Source organism: Pelodiscus sinensis, chromosome 19 (genome assembly GCF_049634645.1).
Source record: "Pelodiscus sinensis isolate JC-2024 chromosome 19, ASM4963464v1, whole genome shotgun sequence".
NCBI lineage: Eukaryota > Metazoa > Chordata > Testudines > Trionychidae > Pelodiscus > Pelodiscus sinensis.
Genome location: NC_134729.1, coordinates 23,631,358 through 23,649,212, shown reverse-complemented (window position 1 = coordinate 23,649,212; position 17,855 = coordinate 23,631,358). Strand labels below are relative to the sequence as shown.

At 53.0% G+C, this 17,855-nt stretch overlaps 1 protein-coding gene across 17 annotated transcripts in view; it reads left to right on the top strand.

Moving 5' to 3' along the window:
• The window catches only part of PTPRS (protein tyrosine phosphatase receptor type S), a 279,600-nt gene that overhangs the window by 123,124 nt on the left and 138,621 nt on the right, over positions 1–17,855 (top strand). For all 17 annotated transcript variants that reach the window (XM_075903072.1, XM_075903067.1, XM_075903074.1 and 14 more), the window contains one exon: positions 3,723–3,890. In XM_075903072.1, the coding sequence (XP_075759187.1) occupies positions 3,803–3,890 (88 nt within the window). In that variant the 5' untranslated portion in view covers positions 3,723–3,802. The remainder of the gene's footprint in view (positions 1–3,722; positions 3,891–17,855) is intronic.

The following is a 17,855-nucleotide window of genomic DNA, read 5'->3' as shown; positions in this document are numbered from 1 at the left end:
CAGCTGGCCTTCGTGCTTCGGGGTGTCAGCTGTCACCTACAAGAAGCCAGGAAGAAATTTCCAAAAAAATGTGTAGACACATTGGGGGGGAGGAGGGGTGAGAGAGAGAGAGAGAGAGAGAGAGAGAGAGAGAGAGGGTATGTCTACACTACCCCGCTAGTTCGAACTAGGAGGGTGATGTAGGCATACCGCACTTGCTAATGAAGCCCGGGATTTGAATTTCCCGGGCTTCATTAGCATAAGCGGGGAGCCGCCATTTTTAAATCCCCGCTGCTTCGAACCCCGTGCAGCGCGGCTACACGGGGCTCGAACTAGGTAGTTCGGACTAGGTGAAATGAGGTGTACCGGTAGTTCGGAATAGGCACCCTAGTCCGAACTACCTAGTTCGAGCCCCGTGTAGCCGCGCTGCACGGGGTTCGAAGCAGCGGGGATTTAAAAATGGCGGCTCCCCGCTTATGCTAATGAAGCCCGGGAAATTCAAATCCCGGGCTTCATTAGCAAGTGCGGTATGCCTACATTACCCTCCTAGTTCGAACTAGCGGGGTAGTGTAGACATACCCAGAGAGATTATGCCTTTCCCCAAGCATCTAACTGGCAGATGAGTTGGGATTAGTCCTGCCTTGGGCTGGGGGCTGGAGTTGATGACCTCCTGAGGTCTCTTCCAGCTCTAGGATTCGATGAGCTGAACCATTGGTCTGTTTTGGGCTGACAGTCATGGGGCAGGTGAGAGAGCTAGGTGCGAAGGGGAGTTCGGGCAGCTTCTTGTGCAACTCCATGTCCAGTGCTCCTTTTGCCACCAGTCAAGGGTTCTGAAGACAGTGGAGCATCTTTTTTTCTCCTTCCCTCCCTCCCTCGTTCACCCAGCAGAGCCAGGTGGGATCCCGTTTTGCCCTCCCCCTAATCCTGAGGCCGGGGAGTCCAGGGGGAAAAGGCTGGTGACGTACCTGCTCTGAAGGATGAGTTTCTGGATTGAGGTTGACATGTCCTCATATTTTGCCAGTGCTTCGAGTCTCCATCAAGGGCTTTGGGAAGCGCATTAGCACCAGAGCAGAAGTGTCACCCTCTGGCATCTCTCTCTCTCGCATCCGGAAGCCGTCACAGTCCCCCTTTAACCAGACCTTTTCTATTTCAACCATTAATGCAGCATAAAAGCCATTGTGGAATGAGGGTGGTGGGGGAGATCGGGGGTGTCAGTTTAGGTCCGGCGGAACGCTCCGCATGACTTGTCTGCGTTAATTGGTGCTTTTGGGGAGACTATAGGAGGGGTCGTTGCTTCTCGCCTGTGCACAGAGCTCTGAGCTGAAGCAGGTCGCTGGCAATGCATTTAGAAAGCGGTGGTTGATTGTGACGGAAAGGGGATTTCACTGAGATAAATAAGTGTTGAACTCCTCAATGCTCTGGGTGCAGGCCAGACAAACCCTGGTTTGAAATATTCGGTGCCCAAAAACATCCTGGTAGAGGATTCCCTCCTATCAATGGGAATCCAAAGCTTCTTGTTCATAGGTAGCAGAGTAGTGAGGAAAATAAACCCAGCTGTAACCAGCTTGATTCTGTTTCCTTTGTGCTGTGTTTCTTGCACTGTCCTCCTTAACAGTTGTCACAACTGTTCAGGATTCCCTCAGACCCTGCCTCTCTCTGTTAAAATAAAATAACAACAACAGCAACAACACCCCATTGTTCCTAGTCACAGTGCTGCTAAATCTGTTGTCAGCCTTGGTGTCTTGATCAAGTTGGGTAGCTCAGATTGCAGACTCCTGCTTTCCTGTGCCATGTGCACATGGTTTAAATAGGGGGCAAGGAGATGTTAAGGAGCTAGACCCCTGGCCTGCATGCGTCAGGTGGTTTATAATCTGTGCTGTTCACGGTGCTGTTTGTTGGGAAGATCCTGCTTGGAGAGGAATATTACAAGCTAAGGGACTGTCCTATTTATCCTGGGCTCTTTACCCCTTAGTGCTACAAAGAGGCTGTCTTGATGAGTTTTTAGAACAGAGAATGATCAAGACACTCATTCAGATGGCATCTCTGGGTGGCTTCATGCTCTGATACTTATCAGAGAGTCTAGGCAGCCTGTCAGCAATAAAACCTCCCCTTATGTTGCTTCTTCCAAAAGGCAGCAAACCCTGATTTTTGTATGTCATGCAACTGTACAGCAGATAAGAACCTACCGAGACCTAAGGGGACCCCCCGCAGGCAGAGAAAACTTCCCCATTATTCTAGTATCTCGCGTCTGTTCCTCGCCAGATCATCACGGTGTCTTTGTCATTGTTGCTGGCGTGAGGTGGGCTGTGCTCTTTGTTCTGTCTCCATTTTCGGGGGCAGTGGCTGCCCTTCATGCTGGCAAAAATATTCAGGGCGATTGAGACAGGGGTCAGGGTCACTACTGAGTGTGCACAGCTCGTTGGTGCTACTCAGGGAGCTCACAGGCGGAGGGATCTGTCTCCCCCTGCCCCCAGCAGAAGCTGGAGGAGGTCGTGCAGCATCGCGCTACCCCAGGCCTCCTCTGGCTTGGCAGCTCGGCCCACAGGAATGACGGAGCTCTAGCCAGCTCCTGGATGCCCCCTCCTGTCCTGTCCCAAGCAGGGTCCAATTGCAGGAGAGAACCCAGCCTTAAATCTTTCTGGTGTCAGGCTGCTGAATAACTAAAACTGTACTTCAGCAAGGATTTGTTCCCACCCACGTGCTTCCAGCTCCCCGTTCAGTCTCTCAGTAATAAAGCCGCTTTGTGTGTCTATCACATTGGTCTTCATCAAAGCAGGTTATCAACATGGTTGCTCCAGAGCCTCGTGAGTTGGGTAAGGATCATTGTTCAGGGCGGGGAGGGAGAGGGGGAACTGAGGCACACAGCAGGGAAGCCCCCAGCCCCAGTAAGTAGCTGGTATCAGGGTTGGGATTAGAACTCACAGGAGGGGGTCAGAGTCCTCAAGTTGAAGGCCAGAAGGGAACACCCATCTATCATCTATCTGACCTCCTGCATGTCCCAGGCTGCTCGGCATCACTGAGCCGCATTCATGCCAGGCCCGACAATGGGAACTAGACCAAAGTATTACAGCCCCCAGCAATCTGAACCACGGTCTGCACTGAAGACGCATCAGTGACTCTGTGGCCCCTCAGCTTGTGCACATCCGGCGATTGCTGCCCCCAGAGCGTGGCTGAGTGGGGGAGCCAAGCCCTCCCCCAGACCCAGATGTCCTCAGGGAGCACCAGGGAAACATCCCTCCCCTTTCCCAGCTAGGCTGTCTTGTTGTGTTTTCCCCTCCCCTGCTTTTTCCGTTCACTCCAGCATGTGGAAAATCTCTTTCAGAGGATCTGTGAGCCCATCAGGTCAGATTGCTTTACACCTCGTCGCCCAGCCGGGGCGGCCATTCCGGGGAAGGGAGCATGTGGTGGTGAAGGCTAAACTGTAAACACAGGCTCTGCCGAGGTCGGTGCCGCCAGCTCATTCTTCTCTTCCCTGGCGTGGTCCCTTTGGTACTTGCATGCGGCTCACCGTGGTTTGCAAAAGCCGTAAACCTGGGGCAGGCCCGCCTTGTGCTGTGACTAGACCTGCCCCTTGCTCATTCACAATGGAGTCAGCTCCCAGGCCATTTTAGTCATTTGCCTTCTGGCGTTTCCACAAGGGACTGTTGTCTCCTATGTACAGATCCCCCCTGCTGCCGTGTGCTCTCGGACCCCTCCCCCTTGGACAACCTCTAACTGTCTGCCGGTTCCTTTTGTGTCTGCAGCTGCTGACGTTGCTTTGGAGGCTCTGTGAGTTTCCCTGAACTCCGGCCTTCCCGGCTGGGGTGGAAGGTCGTTGCCAAGAATGAGGATCCTGTGCAACCCAGGAATGTCTTCACTGATCCCTCTCGCGAACCTCCTCTCCTTGCTTCTGATTGGCTGCATGTCTGAAAGTAAGTGACCTCTTGGCTTCTTGGTTCTTACCCGACACCTCTGCCACTCGCCTCCCTTTGCAGGGGAACAGCAGCTCAGTCCTCCGAGAAGAGACAGGCCTGATGGCCAGAGGGGACTGCCTCTTCGTATTTCAGCTTTCGCCCTGCGGTGTAGATGTGCCCTGAGTGTGGATTAACAGGTGATGGGTTAGATGCCTCAAAGGCCACTGTGTCTCTCTAGCATCTCCAGCTTCCCCTGCGCTCCCCAGCTATTGTTCCCCACCCTGCGTTCAAGGTTCTTGTATGGTGAGCAGCACGGTTTCTGAAATTGGACTCCACTGAGGCTGTGAAATTGGCAGGGGGTGCCCAGTGCAGTAGAAGTTTTACTGATGTCACCCATTGCTTGTTGGGGCCTGGACTGAGAACCCAGTATGCGGTCTGTCCATTTCTGGACTGAGACCCAGCAAACTTGTTTCATGTGGTCCTGTCCAGTCCTCCCCCACCTTCCCTCAGGCATCTGTCAGCTGCTAACTACTCTTGGCCCGCTGCACACCAGGGTTGGATTCAAACCAGTAGCTGAAGGACACATTTTTTATTCTCCCTTCCCTGAGCCCAGCCTGTCCCAAGTTAACACCACTTTTTATCTCCTCTGTCTTATAAGTATTGCAGTGAAAACCTCAGCGACTTGAATGTAATGTTTCGTGAGTGCTCGGGGATCTGCAAATAGCTTTTCCTTGGCTGATTGAATTATGACTTCTTCTCCCCTAGCAAAGCTGCTCGAAGCTGGCGAAAAAGCCAGCGCTCTGGTCAGCACAGCTCAGCCCTGGACAGCTTTGCATGTGATCTCTTCATTATCAGGGTTCTTAAGACGATGTTTAAAAGTCTCAGAGGAGTAGCTGTGTTTGTTAAGATGATGTGTTCGTCAAGGATAGAATGGGGAGTGACACCTTTTGTTGCTGGGATTTTTAAAATTTTTGGAAACACTCTGTCTTTTCCCCAGAAGACGGGGCCGGGGTTTACCATATCCTAGCATAGCTCTCGTTTTTGTGCAAGTCCTACACTGACGCTCCTCGGTGCACAGAAGGATTGTGCATGTGTGGGAGGATAAGGTATTTCCTCATTTCCTGAGAGAGGGAAGTGAATTGACTTCCAAGAGGTTCAGAACTGGGTTATTCCCTGGTCTGCATTTCAGTCGATCAGCCACATAACTCGGCGTTTTTAATGTGCACTTGCGGGTACGGGGTGTGTGTGTTACAGTAGAGGCAGTGCGTCCTAGTGGCCAAAACGAGAGGCTAAAAGCCAGGATTCGTGGATTCAATGCCTGTTTCTAGGCATATGTGGATGGCCCAGCCTTTAGAGCCGAGAACATGGAGTCAGGATTCCGGAGTTGTGTTCCTGCCACTGATGTCATGGAGTGACCCTAGGCTCCTGTTGTGAAGCTGCATTCACAAGGGCTCCTCCCATTCTGTCCAGCCAGCTCCTAGTCCCGTGGGGGGGTTAGGCGGACAGGACTTCCCTTTTATCCTGCAGGGTTTTCTCCACTCATTTTGCCAAACAAATGGTGTCTCCTTGGTGAGAATGTCATGGTTTCTCTTCCTCTGTATTTCAGGGTCCCTTGTGGTCTGACAGGTGGCTTGGCGTGTGTGCGCTTGGCGGGGATTCTCTCCCAGCCTATACTTCGGGGTCTGATGTCGCTGGAGACCTCATTGGGCTGTACCTATTAATCCCCGAACAGTGGTAATGAGTTGGTTTGGCCATGGTGCGCCTCCTGTTCTCCTCATGCACATGCCAGTCCAGTCCCTTGTGGCCTGGGATACTAGGCTTTGGTTTGGGCAGTGCTGGTGGTCTGTGATGCAGAGAGGAGAGTAGATCTGCTGGGCCCCTCAGGCTTTAACATCTATAAACTCCACTACATACACACACACACATACACGCCACTCGGGGGTCAGGGAGAACCTGGGATCCCCCAGCCTCCACCCACCTGGTCTGTAGTGCTGGAGCCAGTCCGCACGGCTCGCTGGAGATGTACATCAACCGTGAGCAGCTTGGCCTGTCACAAGCGTTGAGCCAGTGTAAGGAACTGTCACTCGGTTCTGACAGTGTCATCTCCCGCTCTATGGCCTTGGGGCTCTGTTGCGCGGCCTCTCGTGTAATCCCTTGGCCAGCCTCCATTTGGCTGGTGCTCACCACAGCACTGACCTGTTTTCCCGGCCTCGTTCGCCATGGGACACCGCGGCTGTGCAGCCCCCAAGGCTGTGCTGACCCGGGCGCGGCTTCCTCACGGGTTCTGTTTTGAACTCCCCGCTCACAGATGACAGACTCCAACTCCTTAACAGGAGCTTATTCCCAGCTCCAGGCGGGAGGGGGGAAAGGGGGAAAACGGAGAGGAGTGTAGCAAAAGCACAGAGCTGAGCCTCCTGTGCTCTACTTGCACCGGTGTCGTCTTTCTGTGAGACACTGAGCAAATCCCCGCCTCTTCTGTGCCTCAGTGTCTCCCATAAAGGGGTCTTCAAACACAGGGGTGCTGGCCGATTCCAATGATGGACTGAGACCTTTGGAGAGAATATGCCACAGGAAGAACTGGCATCATAGTTTTAAAAACCCACTTTGTTTATAAGCTACTGCTCTTACTAGAGACCTTTAAGACAAGTGGAAGTGAAAAGAAGTAAATTTTCTCTTTTTGTTTGTTTGTTAGTTCCTGGGAGTATAGACCTTTCACTGTTCCCTGGCATAGAACTTGAAATGGTTAATGCCGGTGGTGGGTTTTTTAAGTTCCTTTCATTAAATGAGAAGTATTATCACTGCGAATTCAACCAACCCCCTGGAATAAAAATGCTCAATATCAGAACGTAAGACCGCCCATACAGGGTCAGACTAATGGTGCATTCAACCCACTATGCTGGCTGCCTGCAGTGGCCAGTGTCAAAGGCTTTAAAGGCAAAGAACAAAGTAGGGCAATCGAGGGATCCATCCCCTGTCACCCAGTCCCAGTTTTAGGCAGGCAGAGGCTTAGTGTAGGCCGGCTGCCTGAGTCCTGGGTCCCTGGCCTGTGCTCAGGCCTGTAAGTACAGGTCTAGTGGCTCCATCCAAACTGGGGGTCCTGAGAGCAGGGTGGGCAGCAGATCAAAGCAGTCCCACAGTTAGTGAGGCCCCGGCCCCGGTTCAGGGCGGAGCAGCAAACAGAAACAGTCCCAAAGTTAGTATGGCTCAGGCCCTAGTTCAGGGAGGGGCAACCTTCAAACACTGTTCCCCAGGCACGATCAGGGAGGGGAATAGGTCCACCCAATATGAGGGGTGGCAGAGGGAATGCGGGCCCTCCCTACTCCACCGCGCCCCGGCTCGGGGGGGGCCCACCAGGGTCAGCGGGGATCTGGCCTGCAACATGCGGACACACTCTAGAATGGTATGAGATCAGCCTGACAGTCGTTGGCTTCCCCTGGGCCAGTGCCTAACTCACCCTCAGTATCTACCTGGCTCCATGCAGGCTGCCGATTCTCAGGGTCGGGGTACTCTGAACCCTTGGGCAGGGCGTAGAAGATCTCCTCTTCAGAGCAAGGACCCAGTGGCCCAGGCCAGTCCTCAGCCTCTCCAAGGTCCTCAGGGCCCCTCTTGGCTTGAGAGCTCAGGGCAGACTTCTGCTTCCTCCAGCAGCTGAGACCCTACTGAGCTCCTGGGCTTTTATCCTACCGGCCCTGTCCCTTGGCTTCTGGGGAATTAGAGGGGCAGGACACGGCTCGGACCACTTGGGCTCAGAGAGGTATTCTTCCCCCTCGGGGTCAGTGAGCGGCCACCCCTGCTCACTACACTTAGGAACACCCAGAGCATCTCTGCCCATCCTGGCTAATAGCCATTGCTGGACCTGCCCTTCAGGAACTTCTCATTCATTTTGGAATCTGCATACAGGTTGTATCTCCCTGGTCCAGCACCCTGGGGCCTGTGCCATCCCAGAGCAGGGGGTTTGCTGGACCAGGGGAGATCAGTGCTCCGCTGCTGGCTGCCCCACTGCTGGCTCCTCTCAAGGCTGGGGTTCCCCGTCCTGCCGCTGCCCCGCTACCACAGGCCTGGCCCAGGCTCCCTGGCCGCTGCTGCCGGGGCTTCCCCAAACAGGGCCACTCAGCCAGCAATGACCCCAGTAATTCTGGGGTTTCCTCGGGGTTTCCCAGCCTCGAGGCTGCCCGGCCACCGCCTGCCCCACTGCTGTAGCCCGGCTCCGCTGCCCTTGGGGGGTTCCTGGCCAGGGCTGCCTGGCTGGCGCCAAACCTGCTGCTGCTGTGGGTTCCTGGGGCTTCTTAGGCGGGGCCACCAGCCAGCTCCACTACCACTGGGGATTCTGCTGCTACAACTGGGACTCTCGGCTGCCAGCTGGCTCTGCCATTAGGGTTCCCTGGCCGGAACTTCCCAGCCGTTGAATTGCCCAGCTACTGCTGGAGAGTTCTTAGAGTTCCCCAGCCGGGGCTCCTCCAGCCGCCTGACCCCACTGATGCCAGGGATTCCCCAGCCAGAGGCTCCCAACTGATATCACGGTTCCCCTGCCTAGCCACTCTCCCGGGCTCTTTGGTCCAGCAACATCTGTGGCCTTGCCAGACCATGGATGTTGCCGGACCAGAGAGTCCCGGATTTGGGAGGTTCAACCTGTATAGTTGTGGCTTTCATACCATCCCTAGGCAATGAGTTCCACAGGTGGCTGTGAGTTGTGTAAAGAAGTGCTTCCTTCTGGTTGTGTTAAACCTCCTCCTAATGCTTGTACAACAGCAGCACCTAGAGGTCTTCACAAAGATCCGATTATGCTAGGCACTGTACATATGTCCACCTCCACACACAGTGAGAGACCATCCCTGCCCCAAAGAACTTACAATCTAACTCATCAAGGGAAACCGGCCCTAAATTGGGAAATGATTTACCCAAGATCAAGGAGGCACCAGATTTTTTAATTCTCAGACTTTGCTGCCTCTGTAGCTAGAGCCTTGACCTCTTATTTGCACATGTAATTATACAAAATAAGGTCTGTTTCGGGGGATGGAATAGACCTGAACTTCTGTTCTCCGGGTGTCCATGATACAGGAACATCTGTGGATCAGACCCTGGCAGGGGGCAGAGGAAGCAGCTGGGGGAATGGCAGTACAGCAAAGCACTTTCCTGGCTGCTTTTTCCCTGCCACTCCCATAGCAGCAGGGAGGGGGAGAAGGGGAGCAGTGCATGGGATTGGCAGGGGGCATGGAGCCACATGTGCCTCCAGGAGCCGGCACCTGCCACACCACTCCCACGTACCCTCCCTCCACCCCACTCCTTGCCCTGGTACCATCCATGGTCCACAAAACTTCCTTAATCCAGCATACCCTCTTTCCCTGCTTTGCCAGATTAAATAGGTCCAGGTGTACCAAAGTCACAGAGCCTTTCCTGGCCCCTTCTCTATGAAGCACCAATCCATTTGCATATAGATTTGGCCTCCTACACCCACCTCTGACCTGAAGGAACTTTATGAATTTTTAAGTGCTCCTCAATCACAGAGAGTCACTTCCCGTGTAGACATTTTTTTATTCTTATGAGCAAAATTAGCATGTTTGCTCTTAAAGTGCATTTCCCTCATTGATTAAAGCTTTGCATTTTACAGTAAAACGTTGTTAATTGATACTTCGTTTGGCCCCGCACAAAGCTGGTAGCCTCCATCCTATCAAAGATTTAATAGCAGGTGCTGTAGTGAGCATTACTTAGTACTGATGTTTCCTTTTTATAAATCATGTTCTAGAACAATTACTAGCATGCTCCCGAGGATTACTGTAAATAATTACAGCTACGTTGTAATTGACAAAGCAAACGGATAAAGTCCATTTGATGATGCATTACCTGGGCATCCTTCCTTCAGCTGTGCTTGCTCTGGCCTTGATTTGCAGACACACGTTGGCAAGGTTCTCCTGCACTTTAAAACTCTGCTGCTGCCCTGATATAATGTCGTGGTGGAAGCTGGGTGTAGGGGGCTGTGATTGGGTGTGTGCTGAAAAGAGCTAGAGAGCTCCAGGAAGGTACCTGGCCGTTTTGGTGAGTGGCCCAACCTCCTCTTGCCCTTTTATTGATGAATCCCAGCTGGGGGTTATATATAGAGAGGGGAAGGGTTCCTATAAAGAGAGGAAGCTTGAAGTGGAAAATGGGGGTGGGGAGGGGTTGCGACAGGGCAAAAGGCAGGAACTCTGCTGCCACTGGCTGGGGTCAGAGAGTGGGCGGAAGGGCAGAAAGGTATTTGTTTGTACGTATATGCAGGAGTTGAGTGGTCGAGTCTAGAGGAGAGCCCTAGAATCTAGTCCTGCCTGAAGGCTAAGCTTAAAGAGGCTGGGTGGGAAGAAGCCCAGGGAAGCAACAACACGGAGCTGGACTGAGCAGACCTTGCTTGCTGGTTTTAGCTGCGGTGCGCAACCCCTGGGGGTTGTGGCTGTCTTCCGGGGGTGGGTCGCAGCACCAGGCCGGCCGCCATTTTTTTTCCCGGCACTTTTTTTTTCTCAACCAAAATTTTGCTGGGGGTTGCACCGGGAAAAAGTCGTACACCACTGGGTTATAGGATCCTTGGGCCAGAACTTGGAATAGAGGAGGGAGCTGGGTTCATTTTACCTGCCACTGGCAAGGTGGCATTAGTCCAGAAGGGGGCCGGGGATGATGGAGAGCCTTGAGGGGAGGGGTGAGAACTATGGGACCTGGAGCTGAAGCTGAAGACTGTATCATAAAGGCACTGGACTGTTAATTTGTGGGATTTTGATACTCCAGAAATGGGGAGACTTTAAAGGGACCCATGTGAAGGGCCCACTTGCAGGAGAGACAGATACCGCCACAGGGCTGGAGCAGCTGTCCGCAAGGGACACTAGGCAGTGAGCAAGCTGCTATGCCAAACTCAGCTCCAAGAGGCACATCTGCGATGAGGGCACTCTTACAGGGAGTACATCTGCTGCATCTAAGGGATATATCCGCATGGGAAGCAGGATGCTGTGGCAGAAAGTTGGGTCTTCCCGGGCTCCTGCTGTGGTGCTAAGAATAGCTGTGCAGTCATTTGGACTTGGCCTGGACTTCCACTCCTCCTGAGGCTCCAGAGCCTGCACCCCAGCCTGATCCCAGATATTTACACAGCTCTCTGTAGTGCCATAGCAGAGTCCCCGCTGTGGGACTCGGGTTGCTGTGTCAGTGTCCCGATCCCTAGGAGATGATGGTGGTGGGCGATAGGTCTGTCTAGATCAGGACTGCAGCTAGACTCTGCAATGCATTGTGTTAGTGCAACTCGCTAGTCACTGGGTGTCTGTGTATCTCCAAGAGGATGTGACTGATACTGGTTCTGGAGGCCTTTTGGGGTTGGCCAAGAGAGCGGTTGGTAGTGAAATCAGGAAGGAGATGGTGCTCTCAGTCACTGGCCTCTTTGGACCTTGTAAGTTGGAGTCGTGGATCTTTCTCAGGGAGCAGAGTGTTGGGAGGCAGCTGCCTTCTCTTGCAATGTGTGCACCCTATGAGCAATGTGTGATGACACACTGGTGCTGTGTGTGTGATGTCTTGGTCTTTGTCAGCCCCCGCAGGGACTCTTGGATGCATTTGTGTCCTGCGAGTATAAAGGACGGCATGGGGGATTCTCCTGCCGAAATGGAGATGCTCAACTGGAGAACCATTGCCTGGATCTCTCCCTGATGCGTGCTTAGGGGCCAGCAGACATTGGGAGCGGGATGCCCAGTAGAGAGCGTGCTTGGGAAATGACAGTGGTTGGATTGATGACTGGTAGGTTTTCTGCTTCTAGCCAGGACTGCCCTACAGAATTGCCAGGCCCCTAGGCAAAGGGGCTGGGGACAGCCTTTCCCACCCAACCTCGCACACACCACCTGGCAATTGAAAGGGTCTGGGACTCCATCTACCATTGCTGCTGCAGCAGCCAAAACCCCAGGCCCTTTAAATCTTCCCTAGGGCAGCTGCCCCTTTTGCCCCCACCCCATCCCCACAGCCATCGGTGGCCCTGCTTCTAGCACAGCGAAGTGCAGAGCTGTGCGACCCGTACACACCTCCTTACATTACAGATCTGCCATGCTCCTCCATACGCAGGAGACACCTGACTCACCCGTGCTGCCTGCTCCCCATCCGGTCTCTCCGCGACTCATCTGTCTGTCATTGCTGAAGGCTGTGGACCAGTTACCTTCCCACTCAAGGACGCTGAATTAAGCCCGTGTCACCTTGTTTAAGTTCCTGATTAGATTAAACCTTGTCTGCACAGATCGAGAGATGTCACTTGAATTTTTCTTTAAATAAATCAAAGAGAAAATGCCGACTTTTCAGTCAGAACAGGAGAAGAAATAAATCATCTTTTGAAAGCCTCCATGGCAGGAAAGAGCTTCACCTGCCCCCAGGCAGCTACGGCACCTGCCCCAGGAATGTGCTTTGGGATTGCCGCAGCCGGGGCGTCTGACACCCTGCTGTGGGTTTCTGCGGGAGTGACAGAGTCCATCATTGGAACAATGGGCCTCCTACCAAAGGCCATTGCTGTTGGGTGTACTTAGATTGCTAGGAATAATCCAGGTCTCCAGTGGGGGACTGACAACTGGGAGAAAGTGGGAGCCCAGAGGGAGGGTGAGGGCTCTGACTGGTTGGACTCCTAGGTTCTTTTAGTCCTCCTAAGTAACTTGGGTGCTTCGGAAAAATCCCATTCAGTCAATAGGATGGCTCAGTGCTGCTGCTTTTGCCTGTTATCCAAAAGGCTCCAAAGGGGCTTTACAAAAGGGACTGTTTACTCTGCAGACTTATGCATAGGAATGTATTTATCTCCCATTGAAATTGCAACCACTTTGGCGCTGAAGCCCAGCGACCCGGCTCTGAAGAATCACATACCTCATTGAAACTACCAAGAGAATATTTTATTTGAGTGCATCAGGGCCAATGGTCTAGGCACAGGCATGACAAAAACAGACAGATCCTACCAAATGCCTCCCATCCTGAAAGTTTAACATAAATCAACCCTTGTAGCCCTTTTTAGGCATGGAGAATGGAATGATTCAAATTGCAGCTTGACCGGGGCCCTGGCAGGAATATATGGAAAAGGCGCAGTGGAATTTTGTAATGACCAACTGCCCAGCTTGTTCTTAAAACCGTGCCTCCTAGTTGGGTAGTTACGTACAGCACAGATGCAGGGGGCATGAGTGGGATGCCCGCTACTTACTCATCAACACTGCACAGTGCCCCCGAGCGTTGCCTTGAAATCCACATGGACTCAGAAGAAAGCACCCCCAATTCCACTGCTGAGGTTACGTCGAGTCTACATTCCTCTTTCGACAGAGGAATGTAAATGAAGGACTTAAATTGCAAATTGTGGTGGTGCGTCGGGGTTCCCCACCTCCTGCACCCCCATAGTGGCACGAACAGACTCTGCCAGCCCGTAGAATAGAGGGAGTTTATTGCTTCTCCAGGATACAACACAGCACAGATGTAATCTGGTTACAGGACCAGGCCTAGGGTGCCTCAGCCCCCCTTGAAATGGAGGAGACTAGGCCCCTAAAATCCCAGCCCGTTGCTTAGGCTGCTTCCTCCACGATACCAGACAGAATCTAAAACCTCTCTTCCAGCCCGGCCCCCCAGCCAGGTGCTGGTCTCCGCCCCCCTCCCTTTGTCTCTCCTTGGGAGGCTGAGCCTGGGTGTCTGGGTTAATGCACCTTTGGGAGAGTCAGTAAGAATCTCCCATCACAGCGCAGGGGGACCCCGGGTCACAGAGCAGACAGCCCCCCCACTACGCCACACAAATGAAGTGCTGATTTACCAATTTCGTGCTTCATTTGCATATGGATTTGGATTTTTTTTGAAAAAGGGTTTTTCGGAAAAGAAAAACAGTCTAGACACGGTTCTTTCGGGGGGAAAAACCCCAACCCTTTTTTGAAAGAACCCTAATGCCTGGAGAAAAAAAATGAGATTTACAGGTTCTTTCGAAAAAGGGTTTGGGGTTTTTTTTTTCTTCGAAAGAACCACGCCTAGACGATTTTTTTTCAAAAAATCCTTTCGAAAAAGCGATCGAAATCCATTATGCAAATGAAATGCGAAATTTGTAAATAAGCGCTTCATTTGCAATTTTGAAGTCCTTCATTTACATTCCTCTATCAAAAGAGGAATGTAGTCTAGACATAGCCTGAGTAACTTGTACCATTTCCTGCCGTATCCTGAGTTTTCCTAGTGGTGCCCAAAGCAACGGTTGACCCAGCCCTATGAAACTTGACTCTGGTCATAGTCTAAGATGCTAGAGACCATGTCCTCTAAAGCAGCTATTTGCCTGGATACATGCCAGTATGTCAGGGTTAGCAGTTTTAGATGTAGGGTACTGAACCCTTAAAGACATGCTTGCCTTGCTTAACATACTTTGTGGCTGCAAAATATGGCCAAGGAATTGGGTTCCTTAATTTGCCTCTTGTGACTTGCTGAGAAGACTCCAGCACGTGTCTCCTAGAGCCAAAGATCAGGACTGAACGTTGCCCCTCCTAAATGCACAGATTGCTTCTGGCATCTCCACTTCCTGCTTGGAGTGATATGGCCCAGAATTGCCTCATGATAAGTTTGCATCTCATTGCACGCACCTGGGTGGAATAGGATGGCTGCTCAGTGCTGTGAGGATTGGAGCCTTCCAAAATAATGGCTATGTGAGAAATGCTTCACTCCTCCCATCGGGGAAACATCGGCCTTTGGCTGGAATGGACGTTTGGAGACAGTGGAACTGTGGCCAAGTCTTGTCTATAATGCCAGCTTCCTGTGTCCTGAACCAACGCTCTGAAAGAGATGGAGGTTGAATACACCAGCTCTACGTCTGATGTAAGGTGGGATTGTAAGGTGGGATGTCTGATTGTAAGGTGGGAAGTTCAGGGTGGGAAAGAGCAGCCATTTTCAGGACTCCTGCATCTAGTTCGACTGGGTCCTTACTGCCTCTGTGGCAGCCCTGCCCTAACACGCTATGTACTTGTGTGTGGGTATCTATACCCACGTTTTTGCCATATGCATGTGATAAAACTGGGGCTCTTACCCCACTTCATGTTATCCCATTCACCCATAAGCCGTTAGTGTCCTCTTTACACTCTGCTTTTGGGGTGCTTTTCTGCCGGCAAGATCCTGCATGTGTTGGTAATAGTTCTGAGAATCTGTTCTCCTCTCCCCGGAGGCTCTGTTTTCCTTCTGGCTGTATAGGCCCTCCTTTAGGGGCCAGCCCATTGTGGGGTCACTGCAGAGTATCTGCAAAGACATCTGAGCGCCTTGCTGGGCAGAAGAGCACAAGAGTCAGACCTAGAAGCCAAAACATTCATCTTGCAGGGCCACTGCACCCTGATTTGGTATCGCTTCTCCTGCCAGAGGAGCATGGAGTGCATTTCCTGATTCATCTGTCCAGACCAGAGCTGATCTCCAGTCTTACCTGTTCATTGTACCCCTGAGCAAGACCCCTCCCTGGCACCCTGATCAGTGCATCCCTCGGTAACAGTATCCCAGTTCTCACCTCAGAGGAAGCCATCCTGTCTTTAGAACTCAGCAAATCTGCGGATATCCGCTTTATATTAGCAAGTATCCGCATCTGCGAATGTCAGTGCACATATCTGCTTCCGATTTGCGGGTATCCCCATCAGCGAATGTCAGTGCGGATAGCCACAGTTCAATTTTGCAGATCCAGGTGCAGATGCAGATACAGATTTGGTATTTGTGCAGGGCTCTATCTATCTTCTTTGCATGAACAGCTGCCTTGAACCGTTTTGGATTGCTCACATCTGGAAACAACCCAGGTTAAAAAAAAAACCAACCAACTTGAGAATCTATCATCCGACTGATGTGCTGGCTTCAAATTCAGAGCTGGGCAATAGCAACGTTCAGCTCAGTGCTTAAATCATGCCATGGCTGATCCCTGGCTCCTGTCTGCATAGCAGTTCATAGCCCAGTCTCCTCTGGGCTTGCTGCCTTGGTTATGTAAGTAAAAACATTGCTTGAGCCATGGTTCATAATAGCTTGAGCCCCGGAACCTCTCTCATTACAAACCAAGTGCTGATTAAACTTTCCCAACGGGCACCATGTGTAATGAAGTGGGAGCGGCGCTTTTCGCCTCTGCCAGCTGGAGGTGCTGTGGGGAATGGTGGAACAATCCTGTGTGCCAACAGGGTATGGGGATGCGTATTCAGGGCTCTGTTACTCACCCACGGTGTTACATCAGGCAAGTCCTATCACCTCCCCATGTTTCTTTTCCCTCCTTGCAGCGTGTGCTTACCTTGTTAGCGTGGGCGTAGTCTTTCCTCCGTGTTTTGATATTTGTACAACGGGGCCCTAATCTTTGTTGGGGCTGCTAGCTGCTGTCATACAGACAGTAAATAATAGCATGGTTGGTGGTAAACAGAGTGTAACGGGGTACACACATCGCCACAGCGCCACCAGCCATTGGTCCTGGGAATTAGCTCGGATGGCAGGTGGTGGGATCCTTTTCGGGACACTGCCCTCCGGCAGTGCCCACAACAGCCTCTAAGCTCCCCCATTCCGGGGGCTCGTTCGTTGGTTGGTAGGCCTTCAGGAGGGTTCCTCCACGTCTGGCGCAGTGGGCAGCCAGTCTGCCCCCACTACACTATCGTGACTTAAAATAGTCCAAGTCAGTGCATCTATAGCCGGCCTTGGGTCAGGTCCGGGCCACGGGGGAAGAAGTCTAATGTAGACTCAAGTATCTCAGCTCACAGTTCTGGGCAGGGCAACAGCCCTTGTCCTGCCCCTTTAAAAGGTCCGGCCCGGATCCCGGCCAGGTTCCAAAGCACAGTGTGCAAGCCCAGGCCCTCGATCAGGGCGGGGCAGCAAATGGCAGCCAGGCCCTGGTGACAAACTCCGGCAGTCAAAATGGCGACCTGGCCCTCAGGCAGGGTGGGGGCACCTAATACAACAAGCAAACCCCGGTCCTGGAGCACGGTGGGGTAGCAAAACGCAAACACAGATGTTTGTAGAAGTTCCTAGTTCAGGAGCTAGGCAGGTAGCGCACCTGCAGCAGTGGCGAGGGGGAGACTGCCACCCCTTAGGTGGGTGGCAGGAGGGGCGCAGGCCCACCCACTCCACTGCACCCCGGTCCAGGGGCCCTGGATGCAGCAGTGCAGCAGCTACTGGCTCAACAGGGGCTCCAACCCGCAACGTGCTGGCCTAGGGCTGCTCTCAGCCCGTGCGACCCCCTGGGCCGCTCCTTGTCTCCCCCTTCGCAGATACTTGTATCTGCAGCAGGTCAGTCAGGGAGTCGAGGGCGGTGTCGTCCCAGCAGGGTCCAGGCGGCCCAATCCAGGCTTCAGTGGATTGGGGCTCTGCAGCATCCAACGGGCTCGTCAGGCCCCGGGGTTCAGGCAGGCATCGGGGTTCAAGCCAGTCCACCAGCTCCAGCAAGCCCTCAGGGTCCCCGGCAGTCAGTAGGTCCTCTGACTCGGGCAAGTCCTCAGGGTCCCTGGGTGTCTGCAGGCCTCGAGCGGGACCTCCGGTTCAGTCAGGTCCTTGGTCTCACCAGGCACCAGCAGAGCCCCGGGCTCCTCTGGGTCAGAGGGTAGCTCTGCTGGCCGGCTTGGCCAGGCCTTCGCAGCCCAGGTAGGGCAGTCTCCGCTGGCCTTAGGGGAGGCAGCGGTGGGAGGCCCAGGGCAGGTCTCAACCGCCTCAGCCAGGAGCTCTGAACAGGCTTCTGTCTCCCTCAGACGCTGGTGACTGAGCTCCCTGGCAGAGTTCTTATAGTCCTAGCCACGCCCCTTAACTTCCTGTCATGTGAGGGGGCGGGGCTAGGCTGTACATAAAATGGCTTCCAGAGGAGTATCTTCTCCCTTCTGGTAGTGGGGGACATGTCCACCCCACTACAGGGAGATAGGGATGTAATAGTGTTGATTAACCAATAAAAAAAAGCTTATAGGTTAATACTATAGACTACACGCATTCTCCTCCCCATGCGAGTAAATTTTTTAGCAGGCTGGCCAGCAGCCTGGCTCAGTCCTGGTTTGAGCCAGGTTCGGGATCTACCCC